Consider the following 17,876-nt stretch of genomic DNA (forward strand, 5'->3'; position numbering starts at 1 on the left):
CATTAAATTTTCTGTCAGTTTGACTATTAAATGATGACTTGGCAATAATAGGATTCACTCATCACCCATCTGAATTTAAAAATTAAATAGTGAAGAATTTTTTATCTGAAAAATTTAAAATTATTAAAAACCCTATCTCTCCTCGTGTTTCTCTCCCTCTTCTCTCTCGTCGCTTCTTGATGGCCGTCTGCGGCGAGTCCTCTGTCATGAAAGGCACCTGAACTCGAGATCCAGCTACAGTATGAGCTTCCCACCGGCGATTCCTGGACTTAACGATGATCAAGACTTTCCCAATCCTCGTCTATCTGTCATCAAGGTTTTAAAGATCGGCAAGGGAGCTCTTAAGTGCATCGTGAGAATTTGAAGCGGCGTAATTGCCATTGCCGTTACTGACGTGGTTGCCCTTGCTGGTGGAATCGAGGGCGCTAGGGATTTTAGAGTAGTCTTCGTACATTATTGACATTAATTGTTGCCCGCCACCCTACATGCATTTGAGAGTGCACATTGTAAAATCTGCATTGGCCTATATATGTAAACTAAAATTTTGAGCATCACTCAAATATAATGTTTCTTTGCACTGGTGTTTACCTGGTCAGGTTGCTACATGAGTACCTGAATTGAGAACAAGGCATTAATCATATATTCAAACCTCACTAATTAACATTTATCTTCATTAGATGAAATAAATACATCATCTTATTTGTTCTAACCTCAAATTAAACTCTAAAACAAAACAGTAAAACCAAAATTGGATGCTGCAAATCAATCGTGAATTTCAACCTAAACTTTAACAGGATCTCCTCATATCACAAACAAAATCTGCGTTAGCGCTGAAGCCACGACTGCATCTCCAGGCTTGCAGAGTCCCTTTGCCCTTGCTGTTGAACTGCAAACTGCATGCTCTATTCTGGGGACTCAGCATGAGAATCTCTATAGGGAGCTGAGCTCAGAAGCAGCAGAATGCCTCGATCAGTAAACAAGGCCATGCCTTGCCGGAGCTGCATTGCTGCATGAGCACTCAAAAAGTGTTGTTATCTCAGGAATCACCACGGACAAAATTGGAATGCTTGGCGTGTACTTAGCCACAAGCTTCGCCGTGCTTCCTCCTTTCATCAGCACTAAAATCATCACCGCCTTGATGCAATTCGTCATCTGCACTACAGAGGAGGCCAAGCTCTCTAATGGAGACATAGGCATGGGTGTAGCTTCCATTTTTGTCTTGAGAAGCTGCATGTAATTTATAGAATCCTCTGCAGCAACAGAGATTTCAGCCATGGTTTGAACTGCGATTTCAGGATAGGCTTCCACTGCCGTTTCTCCGCTGAGCATCACAGAGTGAGTTCCATCAAGAACAGCTTTGGCAACATCTGTGGCTTCGGCGCGCATTGGACGTGGGGAATTGATCATCGATTCAATCATCTAAGTAGCCATAACCACTGGCTTTCCTAGCCTATTTGCCTTCTCTATCATCAATTTCTGAGCTAAAGAATATATTCTCAATTGGAATTTCCATTCCGAGGTCACCCCTAGCCACCATAAACGCATCCGAGTTTGCAAGAATGTCATCAAAATTCACAGCCCCTTCTTGATTTTCAAACTTGGACCAGGGTTGATCCTGAGATTTTGAAGACCCTGTGCAAGACTCAAATGGAGGCTCTTACATAGTCTAAGTTTTGGTTGCTATATTTTCTTTTATATTTTATAACACAAAAGAAAATAAATAAAAAAGAAGCATGGTTCTGTAGCTATATACCTATTTGCATTCTCTATGTTTTTGGGTTCGAAACTCCTTACATTTTAAACATAAAAAGCCGTTCTTGTATATTGTCCGGTTATAAATAATTTGTTTTTGTTTTATTTAAAATTAAACACAAATAGTATCTAACGAAAATTGGCCGCACAATGTACGATAAACGGCTAGGATGTAGGGATCCCTAGGATCCCCACAAAGTGGATCCGGAGAGGATTCTTTTCCCATATCACCGTACATATATCATAATTAGAACCAATCATGCTCTTTAGTATCAACTAGTTAAACAAATCACTGGTTATGATATTTGTAGCATCTTATAGTGAACTGTTAGTTTTTTATTGTGTTTTTTCTCATGCCCTAAATTGAGAATGATTATAACCCCCACTAGGTTGATTGTGGTTAGATTAGATAATTTCAAGATTTGTGTCTTAAAACAAGTAAACCAAATTAATCTAATGGTAATCAATGGGGGTGAGCATCACTTGGTCACCTCCACTTTAGTGTTGGGAGCAAAGTTGTACTATAATTTCTTTTTGGATAAATTACACAAAACTACCTCAACTATGGATCGAACTATAATCTCATACCTTATGTTGTAAACATTGCAATGTCATACCTCAACTTATGTATTCATTGCAAAGTCAGACCTCCGTTAAATTTTCTGTCAATTTTGACTGTTAAATGATGACGTGGTAGGAGCATAGCCCACTCATTTGGCAATTGCAATTGCAATAAAAAATTATTAATTTTTTATTTACAACCGCAATTACAACTATCTCAACCGCAACCCTCCCTCCCCCTTCATCCCCAATCCTTCGTTACCCGCCTCCCACATTTTCCGAGCAACCAAGCAAACCAGAGCATATAATTTTTCCCAAAAAAAAAAAAAAAAAAAAAAATTTAAAACTCAAGTCAAAAAATCACAAGAGAGTGCATACCCAATTTTTGATCCCGAAATCATGCATTGAATGTGGATCCGACAATTACAAGCAGGCCGCGATTCCCAAATTTCACAAATCAAAATTTACAAACCCTTAAAATCCCAACATATTTACGAGTTCCTGGAGTGGGATTCAAATCCCACGAAACTTTCATGGCCATTGGACCAAAACACTAGACTATTTCTCTACCGGAGAAAATCAAGATTTAATTTTTAATTTAAACCCATGATGTTATGGGTAAAATGATTTCTGGTAATTGGTGGAGAATACACACAGACGAAGGAGATAAGGAAATAGAGAAGACGCGCAAACTACATCATCGAAAGGATCTCATCCCTCGACTCCTGATGGGTGCATATTTTCATATATTTTTATCATATATTTCCTTTGGATTTTGTATATATGAAGGGGTTAAATGCACTAATTTATATTGTTTTAATTTATAGGCATTCAATAAGGGAGTTAGGTGAAAAAGAAGTGAAAAATGGAAATTTCAGGTGTCTACAGTAATTTCAGTGAAACAAGAGGCTAACTAGATGCGCAAAGACATGTGCATTGCAACAAGAAGATGAAATTGAGCGGTTTTGGAATCAAATTGACGTGGGAATGCTATTCAATGGACTTTAGGAGAGAACTTAATTTCTAGTTTTTATTATTTATGTTTATTTTTCATTTTTTTTAGTAAGGTTTTAAAGTTCATTATGTTTAGGAGTTTTGTGGGGTTTTAATTGGATTTCAAGTAGCCTTTAATACCTTCTTGCCATGTGTTTTATATTAAGGAGATCCATTCTCCTTGTGAAATGAGAAAGCCACAGAAACAAAACAAAAACAATCATCTATTCTACATAGGGGCCTGTGGCAAGGAAGGCCAAGAGGAATAGCTACTTTGGAGTTTATCTTTACTAGGGTTACGATGTAGCCTAATCATGAATACTTAATTACCTTGTGGCATTGTTATTATCATGTTTTTCTTCTTTATTGAGTATCTTTTGTTATTCGTAATGCGCTTGATTTTTATTTAGATGCTTGATCACCATCTAGGTTTAAATTAGGTTGATTTGATGCAAGTCAGAGTAGATGCCATACTTAATGTCACGTCCTTATGGATTTGTTCTTGGGTTTCAACACCAGAACTTCCTGGGGGGGTCACCCATGCTAGGACTGCTCTTGCCCAAACTTACTTAACTATAAAGTTCTCATGGGATCTGTAGCCAATGAGTCCCTAAAAAGCCTCATGCTATATGAAGGTGGGCATGTACATATAAGGCACATTACCTCCTCTTCATTGGTCAATGTGGGATGTTACAATCCACCCACCTTAGGGGCCCCACGTCCTCGTCGGCATACTCGCACCACATGGCAGAGTGGCTCCATTATGTCACATCCTAGATTAGCTCTGCCGTAGTAAGATATTGTCCGCTTTGGGCCATACCCTCACGAATTTGTTCTTGAATTTCGGCACGAGAACTTCATAGGGGCTTACTCATCCTAGGACTGCTCTCGCCTAAACTCACTTAACTATGGAGTTCTCATAGGAACTGTAGTCAGTGAGTCCCCAAAAGGCCTCATGCTATATGGAGGTGGGCATATACATATCAGGCACATCACCCCCTCTCCGTTGGTCGATGTGGGATGTTACACTTAACTTGGGTTTAGCTTCTTGCACTTGATACCATAACCACCTATTTGTATATGCCATACAATTAGGGTTGATTTTCCAACGATTTCCATAGAGCTTAATGGGTTCTTACTTGTTTAAATCCATCTAGATGCCAAAGAGGGTTAACTTGTAAGGATACTTTTGATGTAACCAGATGCCATGACCATTGAATAATTTAGGAAAAATCGATCATCAATATTGGGGAACTACTTGAGCATAATATATTAAGGGAATTAAGTAAAATTGGTTACGGTGAATTCGGATGCCTTAGGTTTTATTTTCTTATATTTATAATTTCATTATTTCATGTATGTTGATGCACAAAATCGGCGAGGACTTTGGTACAATAGAAAGTATGAAGTTTATGACATTCGCTAGATTCATTAGTGTGGATAAGTATGTAAATGAATAGAGATAGGGAAGCAAATAACACAAGATGTACGTGGTTCACCCAGATTGGCTACGTCCACGGAGTAGAGGAGTTCTCCTTAGTTGTGAAGGGTTTACACAAATACATAGGTTCAAGCTCTCTTTTAGTAAGTTCTAGTGAATAGTTTAGTACAAATGACATTAGGGATTATCGTGGGAGAATGATCCCTTTTTATAGAAGAGAGTTTCTAGCTTTGTTCTGACATTGACACGTGTCGTGTTGTGATTGGCCTCTGATATCGACACGTGTCGCGCTATGATTGGCTTCTGATACCGACATGTGTCATGTTGTGATTGGCTTCCTGGTTGGAGGAAAACTCTTGTGGGTCATTGACGGTATGCTGTTGACCGGTGCTTAGTAGTTTCGGGATTGGTCAAGTATGGTACAAACAGTGCTTCCCTAAGTTCCCGAGTGAGGGAAGCTCCTCGGTTGGGGACTTGCAAGATCCAAGCCATTGAGTAATCACGAAACTTCCAAGTACCGAAGTGTGGTGTCACCTTCACTTACCTTCTCTGTCTTGTAAGTAGATGTGGCATCTTTTCTTGGAAGTACTTTTCCTTCTTCCAGGAGTGGTATCTTTGGTTGGCATTGACGCATAAGGTAATGTATCATTTTCATTTGACGCTTACTTGTAGTTTCGGATTTGGTCAAGTGCGATACAAACCATATAGTAGGAGTCCCCCAAGTCTCTAAGCGAGGAGATCTGCCGAAGGAAGTGACAGACAAGGTAATCAATCAAGGTTCCAAGCAATCAGTCTCAGATCGGTAGGTTGATCTTGGGTTCCGGCTGATTGTATTCATTCTCCCTGTCTCTCATTCAGTAATAAGGATAAAGAGAAGAAACAGGGAGAAGAGATGATATGAGGTATTTTTGTTTTTGGAGAAGACGGACAAATCGGCACGTGCTTTGTTGTACTTGACTTTCCACAGGTGTATTCTTGAACTGGGCTAGAGGGTTTTCTGGTTTCCTCTAAAGGAGCGAGCCGACTCCAGAATTTGAGGGTCAAAACAAGTCCGTCAGACCTGGAGTATGTTCGATCTTAATGATATGGGATACTTTTGCTGTTTGACAAAGTAGTAGATATGGTATGACGAAGCTTTGTTCTTCGACGACGATGCTAGCAAAAGGCTGTTGAGGCTTCTCGATCTCTTCAATTAGAGCAATGATGCCGAGATTGGATTTGACTTAGACTCTTCCATCGGGATTGTGAAGTTCCACAAGAAAGGGCGTCGTGCTGTAGTGATCTATTCTAGTTCACCGTTAAACCTTCTGCTTCAATCTTTTGTATAGCAGAAATGGTGCGCAACCTTTGCATTTAAATGGTCCTTCAGAGCACTACTTCTCAGTGACTCATCAATGCTTGGCAGCTTCAGTGTAAAAAGCCAATATCGTACCAACTGTTCTGAGGTATTTGCCGAAGCAATTCATGACCTTGACAACAGTTGAGGATGAGTACTCTAGAGCAATGTTAGGCAAGCGACCAGGCGAAGGTTCCGGGCAATCAGTTCTAGATCGGAAGTTTGATTTCAGGTTCTGACTGATTGCATTATTTCTCTTTGTCCTGCAGGTAAGAGCAAGGGCAAAGGAAAAGACAGGGAAAAAGCATGATATGGGATACTCTTGCTTTCAACCCTGATGATATGAGATATTCTTGCTTTGATGTGGCTAGTTGGCATGGGTATTATCGAATGAGAAGAAAACAGAGTATTTCGATAGGCTAGATTGGGAGTGCCATTTCGGATGTGGGGAAAGGTTGAGCATTTTTTTTTGTTTGGCAGGTTTGCCTGGCTGTGGAGGATGAAGGTCGACATATATAGGAATTGTCCCAACAGCGAGTGGTAATGTTGTTCCTTTACCCTTCTCGGTCAAAGCAATGTAGTGGTCGCTGTAAGGTTCACGTGTTTTAACTTTGTCAGAGCACTTTGAAAAAGCGGTCTGTGGTATCCAGAAAGCTGATGTTGCATGTGAGAATTGTGGATAAATTTTATCCAATGAAATCCGACTTCTAGAAGTTTGGGGAACGGTGCCTCTTTGATTTCTGAGCAGGCAATCTTGTTGGGGATATGATTCTCGAGATTCGGAGAGCGGTGCCTCTTCGATTTCTGGGCAAGCAATCATGTTAGGAGTGTTTTCTCAGATGTGAAGAAAGGTTGGTCATTTTTGCAAGTCTGCTTTGCCACAGAGCACAGAGGTTGACACACATAAGGATATTCCAATAATCAAGCAGTGGTGCTATTTCTTTATCCTTGTGGGTAATAGTAGGGTAACTGGGCCTTCAACATTTACCTGTCTTAACTTTGTTAGAGTTCTTTGGCAAAGTTGTCCTTGGTATCCGAGGAACTGATGTCACGTGTGGAGATTGCTAATAAATTTTAACCCAGGAAATCTGCTTCTCGAAATTTGGAGAGTGAAGCCTCTTCGATTTTTGAACAAGCAGCCCTATTGAAGATCTGGCTCTTTCTTTTATAGGAGCACCAATTAAGTTCAAGGAGTCCATTCTGAAAATTATTGCTTGCAAGAATTTTTCCCTTATCTTCGTACTTCTGAGACTTACTGTACTTCATTTTTTCCTTTATCTTTTCTGAGAATGTCTGGCCCTTTCGATCGTGGTTTGGACTTGAATGCTGTAGAAAAGGTAGCCATGTCTCCTCAAGATAACATATGGCGTCCATCCTTCTTATCTCCTACTGGTCTCCCTTACTATTGGGGACTCTGTGATGAAGAATGATATGACCGCTACGGTGGTGGCTGTTAAGGATTCTCTGGGTTTCAGTGTTCAATGTGCAGGTTCTGTGTCTAATATGGCCTAACGCCTATTTGCTCGAACCCGCCAAGTTGAATCATTGGCGGCTGAAGTGATAAGTCTCAAACAGGAGATCAGAGGGCTTAAGCACGAGAATAGACAATTGCACATGCTCGCACATAGCTATGCTACAACCATGAAAAGAAAGCTTGACCAGTTACAGGAATCCGAGGGTTAGATTTTAAATGATCATCAGAGGTTTGTGAGTTTGTTTGAAAGGCATTTGTTGCCTTCGTCCTCTGGGGCTGTACCACATACTGAAGCTCCAAATGATCAACCTCTGGTGCCTCCTCTTTCTAGGGTTCTGCCTAGTACTGAGGCTCCAAATAATCACCCTCCGGTGCCTCCTATTTCTAGGACTTTGCCGAGTGTTGAGACTTCTCCTGAGCAGCCTTTGTGAAGGCGCCCTCCTGTTTGTTTGTTTTGATTCATGTGTATGCACGTATTTGTAATTTATCGAAGATATCAATAAATAAGCTTTACTTCATTCGCCGTGTTGTGTTAAATACACTAAGGTATCCTTCACTAAGTTCTTTGAATTTTTTATTTTGTTGAAGTTTACACGTTGAAACTTCGTGGGTGGACCCTGTAGGTTGAAGTAGTGCTCCCTTAATTTCTTGAGTGAGGAAAACTTCTCGGTTGGGGACTTGAAAAATCCAAGGTACTGAGTAGTCGTGAAATTTCTGAGTACCAAGGTATAGTGGTATATGGTAGGAGTCCCCCAAGTCTCCGGTTGAGGGAGTTGACGAGGGAGGTGTTTTGCTAGTAGGCAATTTTCCAAACAAAACTTCACCATTTTCCTTTCTAGGTGGTTGCCTAAAACTCCTCATTCATATATATTTGGTATGAAAGTTGTTAGGCCAAAAGAAGGGAAGGCCTAGGCTCTTTTTTTTTTTTTTTGAATTTTTGAATTTTTTTGAATTTTTTAAATTTTTTTGAATTTTTTAAATTTTTTTATGTTTTATTTTTTTGAATTTTCGAAATTATTTATTTGTTTATTTTTATTTTTATTTTTTAATGGGTGAAGCTTTGATGTTGAAGTTTTGTAGGTGAAGTTTTGGTGTTGAAGCTTTTGTGTTGAAGCTTTGGTGTTGAAACTTTTGTGTTGAAGCTTTTGTGTTAATGCTTTGGTGTTGAAACTTTTGTGTTGAAGCTTTGTAGGTGAAGCTTTTGTGTTGAAGCTTTGTAGTTGAGAGTTGAACCTTTGTAGTGAAACTTTGGTGTTGAAGCTTTTGTGTTGAACTTTGTAGTTAAGAGTTGAACCTTTGTAGGTGAAACTTTGGTGTTGAAGCTTTTGTGTTGAAGCTTTGTTGAGCACCATAAATTGATTTTGATTCACACTATCTTGATCAAGAGTGTGTGAAGTATTTGAGAATTGTAGTTGCTCTCCATTGATGAAGCTTTGTTTGATGTTTAAACTTTGTAAGTGAAGCTTTTGTGTTGAAGTTTTGTTGGACATCATAAATTGATTTTGCTTCACACTATCTTGATCAAGAGTGTGTGAAGCTTTTGAGAATTGTAGTTGCTCTCCATTGATGAAGCTTTGTTTGATGTTGAAACTTTATAGGTGAAGCTTTTGTGTTAAAGCTTTGTTGGGCACCATAAATTGATTTTGCTTCACACTATCTTGATCAAGAGTGTGAAGCTTTTGAGAATTGTAGTTGCTCTTCATTGATGAAGCTTTGTTTGATGTTTAAACTTTGTAAGTGAAGCTTTTGTGTTGAAGCTTTGTTGGGCATCATAAATTGATTTTGCTTCACACTATCTTGATCAAGAGTGTGTGAGGCTTTTGACATTTGTTGTTGCCCTTCACTTGTTGAAGCTTTTGTTAGCAACATAAGTTGGTTTTGCTTCACACTATCTTGATCAAGAGTGTGTGAGGCTTTTGACATTTGTTGTTGGCCTTCACTTGTTGAAGCTTTTGTTGGCACCATAAATTTATTTTGCTTCACACTATCTTGATCAAGAGTGTGTGAAGCTTTTGAGAATTGTTGTTGTCTTCCATTGATGAAGTTGTTGCGTTCCCTTTTTTTTTTTTTTTTTTTTTTTTTTGAGAATGGGGGGAACAGAAAATTTGAAGTTTGAAATTCCCTAGCTTGTGGAAGTTTGAAGACTTTCCATGTGGGACTTTCTCATGGTTTGAATTTGAATTTTGAATTTGTTTGGTCTTGTTGAACTTATAGAAGAAGGATAAGTCTTCACTCTTGAACTTGCCTTCATTTGCTTATTTTGTAGTAATTTTGAAAGATAGAGTGTTCTCTAGTTGAGAGGGATTCCGGCATTGCTTTGCATCATCTTCAGGTTGGTAATCTTCTGCAGTTGATCGCATGCTTTCATTCTGGTTGAATTGTTTAAGTGTTCATGTATTTGTTTAAGAACATGATGAACTGGTTGAGCTTTTTCTTCATGCCCTAGGAACTTCCTTATGTTTCGATCTTTCATGTAGTGATAGAGTTTGTTTCTGTTTGTTATAAATGTCAAAGTCTGGAAGTCCTAGTGATGAGGGCTTCCCTAGCTCTAGCTCTAGGTTTGAGCTTGCAATGTTGGAGTCTTCAAGGCCTTTGTTGGAGTCTTGTACCAAAGAAACGTTGGATGATTTTCGCAATTGTCAAACTTTAGCCAATATTGCTTCTTCCTCCTTCATGTCAGTGGGTGAGGGGGTTGTTTTTTATGCCATACCCATATTTCGCACTGAGTTCACATCGGACCTTTTAGAGAAAGAATTGTTAGATAGCGAAAGGGAGCTTGAAGCTCTAAGGCAGTTATGTAGTATCCCCTACAGTGTAGGAATGCGTTTGATACATCATGAAGAATTGCCCTTTGAACCGCCCAAGGGTCATGTAATGTTCTATACTCAAATATTATTTACCTTAGGGGTGAAGTTACCTTTGCACCCTTGGTTGCAACGGATGCTATCTTTCATTGGATATGCGCCTGAGCAACTCAATCCTGGTTTTTGGGATACCTTGATCGGGTTTTATATTATTTGGATAGAATGTGGGTTAGGTGAGCCTTCCTTCCATCAATGGCGCTACTGCTATAAGATGCGCCCAATGAAAGCATGCCCAGGATATGCCGAGTGTGCATGTCGGAGTGAGAGAGAGCGTATTGTCTTTGGTAAGAAAAAGGCGTACTGCACTTGGAAAAATCGTTAGTGCTTTCTTTATGATGATTGGGAGCATGTTAGGGGTGTCATGCCTGAGCGACGTGTTCTTACTCATTTCCAGACTGTAGGTTGTAATGTATCCATTGTTCGCATTGTTTGCTATTTGTTGTAATTTCTTTTTGCGTCTAAAATTTTCCTTCATGCAGTAACTCGAGGCAACATCAAATTGTCTGGAGGGAATTGGCTAATGTAGAGAAGGTGTTAAGGGTGCCTAAGGAGGATAGACATTTGGGCAAGCTATGACCTTTGTTTCGAAAGTACGGTTTCCAACCCCTAGTGTCGGAGTGCCAGAGACGAGCAAGTAAGTTGTATCCTTCATTTCGCCCCCTCTTTCTTTTACAAGGTTGCATTCTTTACTTTGATTTTTCTCGTTCAGTGGAGAAAGTGAGCAAGAAAGGGGGGACTAGCACCAATAAAGGGAAAACACCCATATTAGTTCCTGTAGATGACATTTTGTTTCACAAGGGAGCTCGTAAACATCGGGTAAGACCAGCCCCTAGACCTAAGTCGCAAGAGGAGGTCCTCAAGATCACTGCCTCAAAAAAAGTTGAAGTTGAGGCTATCGGGTGTGCTGCTGCCATAGTTGCAGGGGATGAGAGACGACTGTTGCCTCATCTTCCTACCATCGAGCCCATCTTTCCTCCAACCATGAAGTCCACTGACCAAGAAGGTGACTCTAGTTCCAGCCGTAAGAGGAAGTATAAGGAAAAGGTTGGCAGCATCCATTGGAAGGATTTGAAGGTTGCCATACAGCCAAGTAGTTTTAGGTATGTCAATAATTGCTTGGCAGGACGTCGATCCACTGTTGACGAGCTTAGCGAGCCGCTAGATGAGAATGAATCAGATCGTGACCGGATGATGAGGCTATCTTCTTATGTAAGTGTTATTCTGTTATTTCTTTATTTTCTTACCTCTTTTTCCTGGTAGTGACGATCATCTTATCGTGTAGGTCATGACTGAGTATGACGACAGATTACTAGAGGTCGAGCGGTACAAGGCAAAGTTTAAAGAGAATAACCAGCTTGTGAATGATGCTAGAAAAACGAGCAAAGCTTTGGCTGAGGCCATCCGCCTCAAAGATCAACACTTTGAAAGTTTGAAGAGGCGAAATGGTGAGAACGTGAGGCTTAAGAAACAACTGGAGGTGACTAAGAAACAGTTGAAGACTATTATTCTCGAAGTTTCCAAGGTGAAAGGGGAGTTGGATAGTGCCTTGGTTGAAGTTTCTGAGCTAAAGAGGAGTATCCCAACTGAGAGGGACGCTGCCGTGCAGGAGTTCTTAGGTTCCCAGGCCTTTCAAGATGCTTTTAAACCTCACTGCATCCGGGCGGCTAGTTTTGAGAAAAGGAAATGGATGGCCGTCCTTGAGCGTTACGATAATGGAAGCATTATCCAAAAGTACCGTGATGAGATGGATGAGTACCGACAAAGAGGTGAAGCCTTCGTCTTCGCAGTTGATCCTTGTAGTGAGGATGACTCTGATAACGAGGCTATTGTCGGTGAGCAGTCTCAGGAGAGTGAGGATGGTTCTGGAGATACCGAGGATGGTGACGATGGTGATGTGGTTGAAACGCGAAGTGATATTGTCAGGGGTTCGTCCTCAGATGAGGATAACTCATAGTGCCTTTTTCTTCTGCATGTATTTTGAATGTACGAAAGGTTGGCTAATCATGAAGCCCAAGAATTTTCCGGAGCCCACACCTAAAGCGCATTTGTTGGGGTTCAACCTTATTCGATACTTCTTCAGGATGGAGAAGGTTTCAGACAAGTTGGCAATGTGTTGGTCAGCATGTTTTCTTTTGACTAACATATCATCAACATAAACTTTCATGTTTTTCCCAATCTGTTCTGCGAACATTGAATTGACTAATCTTTGATAAGTCATCCCTGCATTCTTTAGGCCGAATGGCATGACTTTATAGCAATATAGTCCTCTATTAGTGGTGAAGGTCGTGTGTTCTTGGTCCGAAGGGTTCATGAGGATTTGATTGTACCCTGAGTCAGCATCCATGAAGCTCAAGAGTTCACACCCCGCTGTAGAGTCTACAAGTCTATCAATGAAAGGAAGGGGGAAGCTATCATTCAGGCATCCTTTGTTTAAGTCGGTGTAGTCGACACACATTCTCCACAAGATCTTTTGAAGCAAGAGACTTTCCTTGGTCGGATTTTTCTTAACAAGGACCACATTTGCTACCCACGTTGGATAATTGACTTCACGAATGAAGCCTATGCTTTTAAGTTTTTCAACTTCTGCCTTTATTGCTTCATATTGTTCAGCATCATAAGATCTTCGCTTCTGTCTCACCGGCTTGGTCTTGGGGTCAATACTCAAGAGATGACAGATGATATCAGGAGAGATGCCTGGCATGTCCTCGTATGACCAGACAAAGACTTCAGTGTTCTCTTGCAAAAAAGAGATCAACGCCAACCGAATGAGTGGTGACAAAGTGGTGCCAATCTTCACTATACGATCTGGATAATCTTTTAAGATAGAGACCTTCTCCAACTCTTCAGCAGGTTGTGCTTGCTGGGTGAAAGAGTCATCTTGAGGATCGTCGGGTTGATTGTTACCACCGTGAATATTCAAGTTGGCTTTGTTCGAGCTGGTCTTAATAACTTAGTCATGTATAGAAAGTGTTTCTTTGGGTACATGCAAGTGTTGTTGCTTAACTGAAGTGTTGTAACATGATCGTGCACTAAGTTGATCTCTTCTGATGTAACCATTGCCATAGAGGGTTGGAAATTTCATCAACAACATATGCGTGGATACCATGGCCTTGAGATCATTAATGCCTGTGCGCCCAAAGATGACATTGTATGTCGTTGGACAGTCGACGACCAAGAAGTTAGTGGTGATGGTGGTTGTGTACAGGCCTGTACCGATGGTGAAGGGTAAATGTACGCTCCCTAAAGGTTGCACGACATCACCAGAGAAGCTTATCAGAGGAAAAACCGAGTGAGCAAGTGTTCAGCTACATTAAGTGTTTTGAAAGCTTCAGCAAACATGATATTGACCGATGCCTCCGTGTCTACCAGGATTCGTTGTACATCAAAGTTGGCTATGTGAGCCTCCACAATCAGTGGGTCGTTGTGTGGATAGATGATACTTCTTTCTTTCTCAGGGTAGAAACATATTGGATCCTAGTTAGGCTTTTGATACTTGCCTCCCCTGATGTCTTCCACGTGAAACACTTGGTGGCTAGGCTTTAACGTTCGTTCATTGTTTTTCATGGCCCTGTTGGAAGATTCAGATATGGGTGTGCCATCGCTTATGAAATATATCACATTCACTTGGCGTTGGCTGCGGTTATCCCTTAGAGGGTGAAGGAGGAACTGGTCAATTTTTCCTTCACATGCCAAAGCTTCAATATGATCACGGAGGGTGATACATTTCTCGCCGTCATGGCCATTATACTCGTGGTAACCACAAAACATGCATGTGTTATTCATGGACTTGAAATCTGGCTCCCTCGGCCTTGGCTTTGGTAGCAAGTGAGCTATACTGGGGTAAATGGTCGTGCATGTGGCGTTCAAAGGTGTGTATGTTTCATACCTCGGGGTAGGACCATTCTTGACACGTGTTTGGCCCATTGCATTGACAGCCTGGGGGTGGGTATTATCGTGGTGATACCTTTGGTTATCGCGATAGTGCCCCTTACTCTTTTTATTAAAGTGAGACTGGTGAGGATGGAAGTCTTTCCTCTTGCCCTGATAATGATACCCATGTTGACTTGGCGAGGTATTAGGTAGGGTAGGGGGAAGCGTCGCTGCTGTTTGGAAGGTTGAGGTCTTCTCATTCGGTTGGATTTGGCTTCCACTCCCCATTTGCTGATAAGGGATGGCTATAGGGGGTTTCCTTTGATATGTCCTTGCCTCGGTAGAGGCATAGTTATAAGCCTGTGCCATTACCTCAGAGTAAGTCTTCCAAGTGTTAGCATTGATCATGTACTTGAAGAAACAGTCGCGTAGGCCTGCCGTGAATGCTTTAAGGGCGGTATTGTCATCTGCCTTAGCGCAACGAGAATACTCATGGCTGAAGCGGCCGGCATACTTTCGTACTGACTCATCCAGCTTCTGGCGAATAGTGTACAAGTCATCTGCGGAATGCAAACGATCTGTCTGGAAGATGTGTTGAGAGACAAATAGTTTCCTCAGTTCCTCAAATGAGTCTACTGTCTCAGGTGGAAGACGATAATACCAATTCAGAGCTCTGCCAGAGAGGGTAGAGGGGAAGAGAAGACATCGTTCTTCATCAGTGTGCATCCGGTATGCCATGGTGGACTCAAAGAGGTTAAGGTGTTCAATCGGGTTCTCCCTTCCAGTATAGAGTTGTAAGCCAAGCTTGTGCTTTGTGTTTGCTTTGAGGGGGTGTCGAAGATCCTCCTTGTAAGAGGGCTAAGCCTAGGTTGGTTCCAGTCATGTATTTCGACCTGACGTTCGGCCTTCAACTTGTTTACTTCCTCAAGGAGTTGTAGGACAAGGGAGTCCTGAGTGAAGTCACATACTGCTGGATCCTTCTTCCGCAAGTATCCATCTCCTCTTGGAAGTAGGAAAACTTGGTCAAGGGCATGAGATTTTTCTTTGGACTCACCGTACTGACTTCCAGGGCGAGCCTGTCGAAACGCCCCCGAGTCCCCCGTACCTTCATATTCCTCTAGGACATGTCGCTCATTCCCTAGATTGGCAATTGGCTTGGGGTATAGAAGAAGACCGAACCTTTCAGAAACCCTTAGATCATTGACCTTCGAGCTTATGTGGATGGGGTTCTCTCGACGTTGCCTCAGGAAGTCCCGACAATCGCGATAAACGGCTTTTGATCCTTCTACTCATTCTGCAAGAAGGTGCCTTCCTCCACTTCTCCTGCTTCGGGTTGAATCAGCTGGGTCGAAAGAGGTCTCATGTTGATCAACACCTTGATGAGTAACTCGTTCCCCATTATGGATATCTATGTTGAAGGCAGGTGATCCCCCGTGTTGGGGGGCACCCAGGTGGTGGTTGACTTCCCCGAGGGCGATGAGTTCGTGTGTTTGAGTATGCCTAGCTTCATGGAGCATTCCGAAGAGTTTCTCATACTGTTCCTAGAGGATCTCATTCTTTATCGCTATCTTGTTGTTCTGAGCCTCTAGCTTATCGACTTTAGCCTGAAGAGCAAACCTCTTTCGTTGTTTTGCACTAAGTGCGAGGGGGGTGTCGTTCTGCGTGTTGTGGCTCCCTTCACTCCCCATGTTGGAGAGGGGTGCCTGGTCGAAGGAAAGTGTGTGAATGGTGGAAACCAGCTTGACAAAGCTGGAGAGAGTAGGAATAAGTGCAATTCCCACAGACGGCGCCAAATGTTGATGCGCAAAATTGGCGAGGACTTTGGTACAACAGAAAGTATGAAGTTTATAACCTTCGCTAGATTGCTCTGGTCATTAGTGTGGATAAGTATGTAAATGAATAGAGACAGGGAAGCAAATAACACAAAATGTACGTGGCTCACCCAGATTGGCTACGTCCACGGAGTAGAGGAGTTCTCATTAGTTGTGAAGGGTTTACACAAATACATAGGTTCAAGCTCTCTTTTAGTGAGTTCTAGTGAATAGTTTAGTACAAATGACATTAGGGATTATTGTGGGAGAATGATCCCCTTTTATAGAAGAGAGTTTCTAGCTTTGTTCTGACATTGACACGTGTCGTGTTGTGATTGGCCTCTGATATCGACACGTGTCGCGCTGTGATTGGTTTCTGATACCGACATGTGTCATGTTGTGATTGGCCTCCTGGTTGGAGGAAAACTCTTATGGGTCCTTAACGGTATGCTGTTGACCGATGCTTAGTAGTTTCGGGATTGGTTAAGTATGGTACAAACAATGTATTTTATTTTAAAGTCGTATTTCATTTTTAGTTTAATTCAAATCTTCTATCTTTTCCGTTAAAGCTTCCCAATTATAATTTGTTCCAATTTAGTTAGTAAGACTTTTAGAATCAATTTGATCTCTGTGGGACAATATCCGTGCTTATATGTTATACAATCATCTAATTCGTATACTTGTGAGCACTAAAATTCGAGACTTAATGAGTTTAATTTTTGTTATCTAATTTATGCAACAAGTTTCTGGTGCCGTTGCCGGGGATCGAATTTGATTCTATTCCTTACTTAATTGGATTGTTACATTTTTTTTTAGTTGGTTAATTTAGCTCTAATGTTTTTTTTAAAAATAAATCATTTTCCTCAGTGTCACCGGAAAAAAAAATTATTTTCCTCAGTCTCTTATTTAACTTACCCATTATTTTGTATTTTTGCAGAAATTGGAATCACTCAGCTTTGATGCCACTACAAAATTCAAGTTTGGGGGTGTATTCCATGTACATCTTCACTTGCATGTTTCCTTTAAACCCGGGAAGTTTCTTTGTCAAAGAACTTACGCATTTATTCTTCTTTTACTATATGTTTGTTGTCTGTTTCCGTTATTCTTATTTTCATGTGTTTTTTCAATCCTTTTGTTTTATTTCTAAAAATAAAAAAACATGAAAAATATAAAATTTTGAAAAGAAAAAAAAAACATTTTATTTTTCTTTGAGCCTTGTTTTTATTGGCTACTTTTCAATTCAATTATGAGATTCGGTCTTATTTTTTTTTCATAACTTTCAAGAAATTTACGCTTGACATTAGTTCTTTACATTATTTTTGTTTTAACCATATTTTTTATGAGCATGACTTGGAAAAACAAATACACATAGCCTTGTTGGTGTGAAACTAGAGCATGATTTAAAGTTTCATATGTAAATCTAGTGAGCTTATGTAATCCTTGTGAGCTTTTGAGCCAAAAATAGATTGAACCACTATGCATCAATCTCATTTATTATTGTGCGTATGATTTCATTTTTACATGTATCTCTAGAACTTGCTTTAAACCTTTCATTGCATTCATCAATTCATGTAAAATATTGGAAACGACATAGGCATTTTTTTTTTCTTTCGTTTGAGCCTTTCTAGCCAACTCTTATGATTATTTTCCCTAGTTAGCCCCGTTGAGCCTTATATAAGCCTTTTTGTTCTTAAACCTAAATATTCCCTACCTAGCCTCATGTAAAATTTTCGTACCCTTTTCTAAGGATTTTGTAGAGCAATTTTATAAAGAA

The 17,876-nt window shown here is 40.6% G+C and overlaps 1 protein-coding gene and 2 pseudogenes across 1 annotated transcript; 1 reads left to right on the top strand and 2 right to left on the bottom strand.

Annotated features, from left to right (window-relative positions):
• Positions 1-801: 801 nt before the first annotated feature.
• LOC148693728 (pyruvate kinase, cytosolic isozyme pseudogene) lies at positions 802-5,373 on the bottom strand (annotated as a pseudogene).
• Positions 5,374-10,062: 4,689 nt separating this feature from the next.
• LOC148693729 (uncharacterized) lies at positions 10,063-12,375 on the top strand. Its single transcript, XM_088678100.1, has 4 exons — positions 10,063-10,346; positions 10,901-10,986; positions 11,131-11,630; positions 11,704-12,375. The coding sequence occupies exons 1-4, from the start codon at positions 10,063-10,065 to the stop codon at positions 12,373-12,375; spliced, it is 1,542 nt and encodes a 513-aa protein (XP_088534226.1).
• A 43-nt stretch (positions 12,376-12,418) lies between these two features.
• LOC148693730 (uncharacterized) lies at positions 12,419-15,979 on the bottom strand (annotated as a pseudogene).
• Between the last annotated feature and the right edge of the window lie 1,897 nt (positions 15,980-17,876).

This window comes from Pyrus communis, chromosome 10, assembly GCF_041283825.1.
Source record: "Pyrus communis isolate YQ-2024b chromosome 10, ASM4128382v1, whole genome shotgun sequence".
Taxonomy (NCBI): domain Eukaryota; kingdom Viridiplantae; phylum Streptophyta; class Magnoliopsida; order Rosales; family Rosaceae; genus Pyrus; species Pyrus communis.

Coding starts and splice junctions, on each gene's coding strand:
- LOC148693729 (XM_088678100.1), top strand. CDS start 10,063: ATGTCAAAGTCTGGAAGTCCTAGTGATGAGGGCTTCCCTAGCTCTAGC. Junction 10,347..10,900: donor AGGGAGCTTGAAGCTCTAAG/GCAGTTATGTAG, acceptor TCCTTCATGCAG/TAACTCGAGGCAACATCAAA. Junction 10,987..11,130: donor TAAGGAGGATAGACATTTGG/GCAAGCTATGAC, acceptor TTTCTCGTTCAG/TGGAGAAAGTGAGCAAGAAA.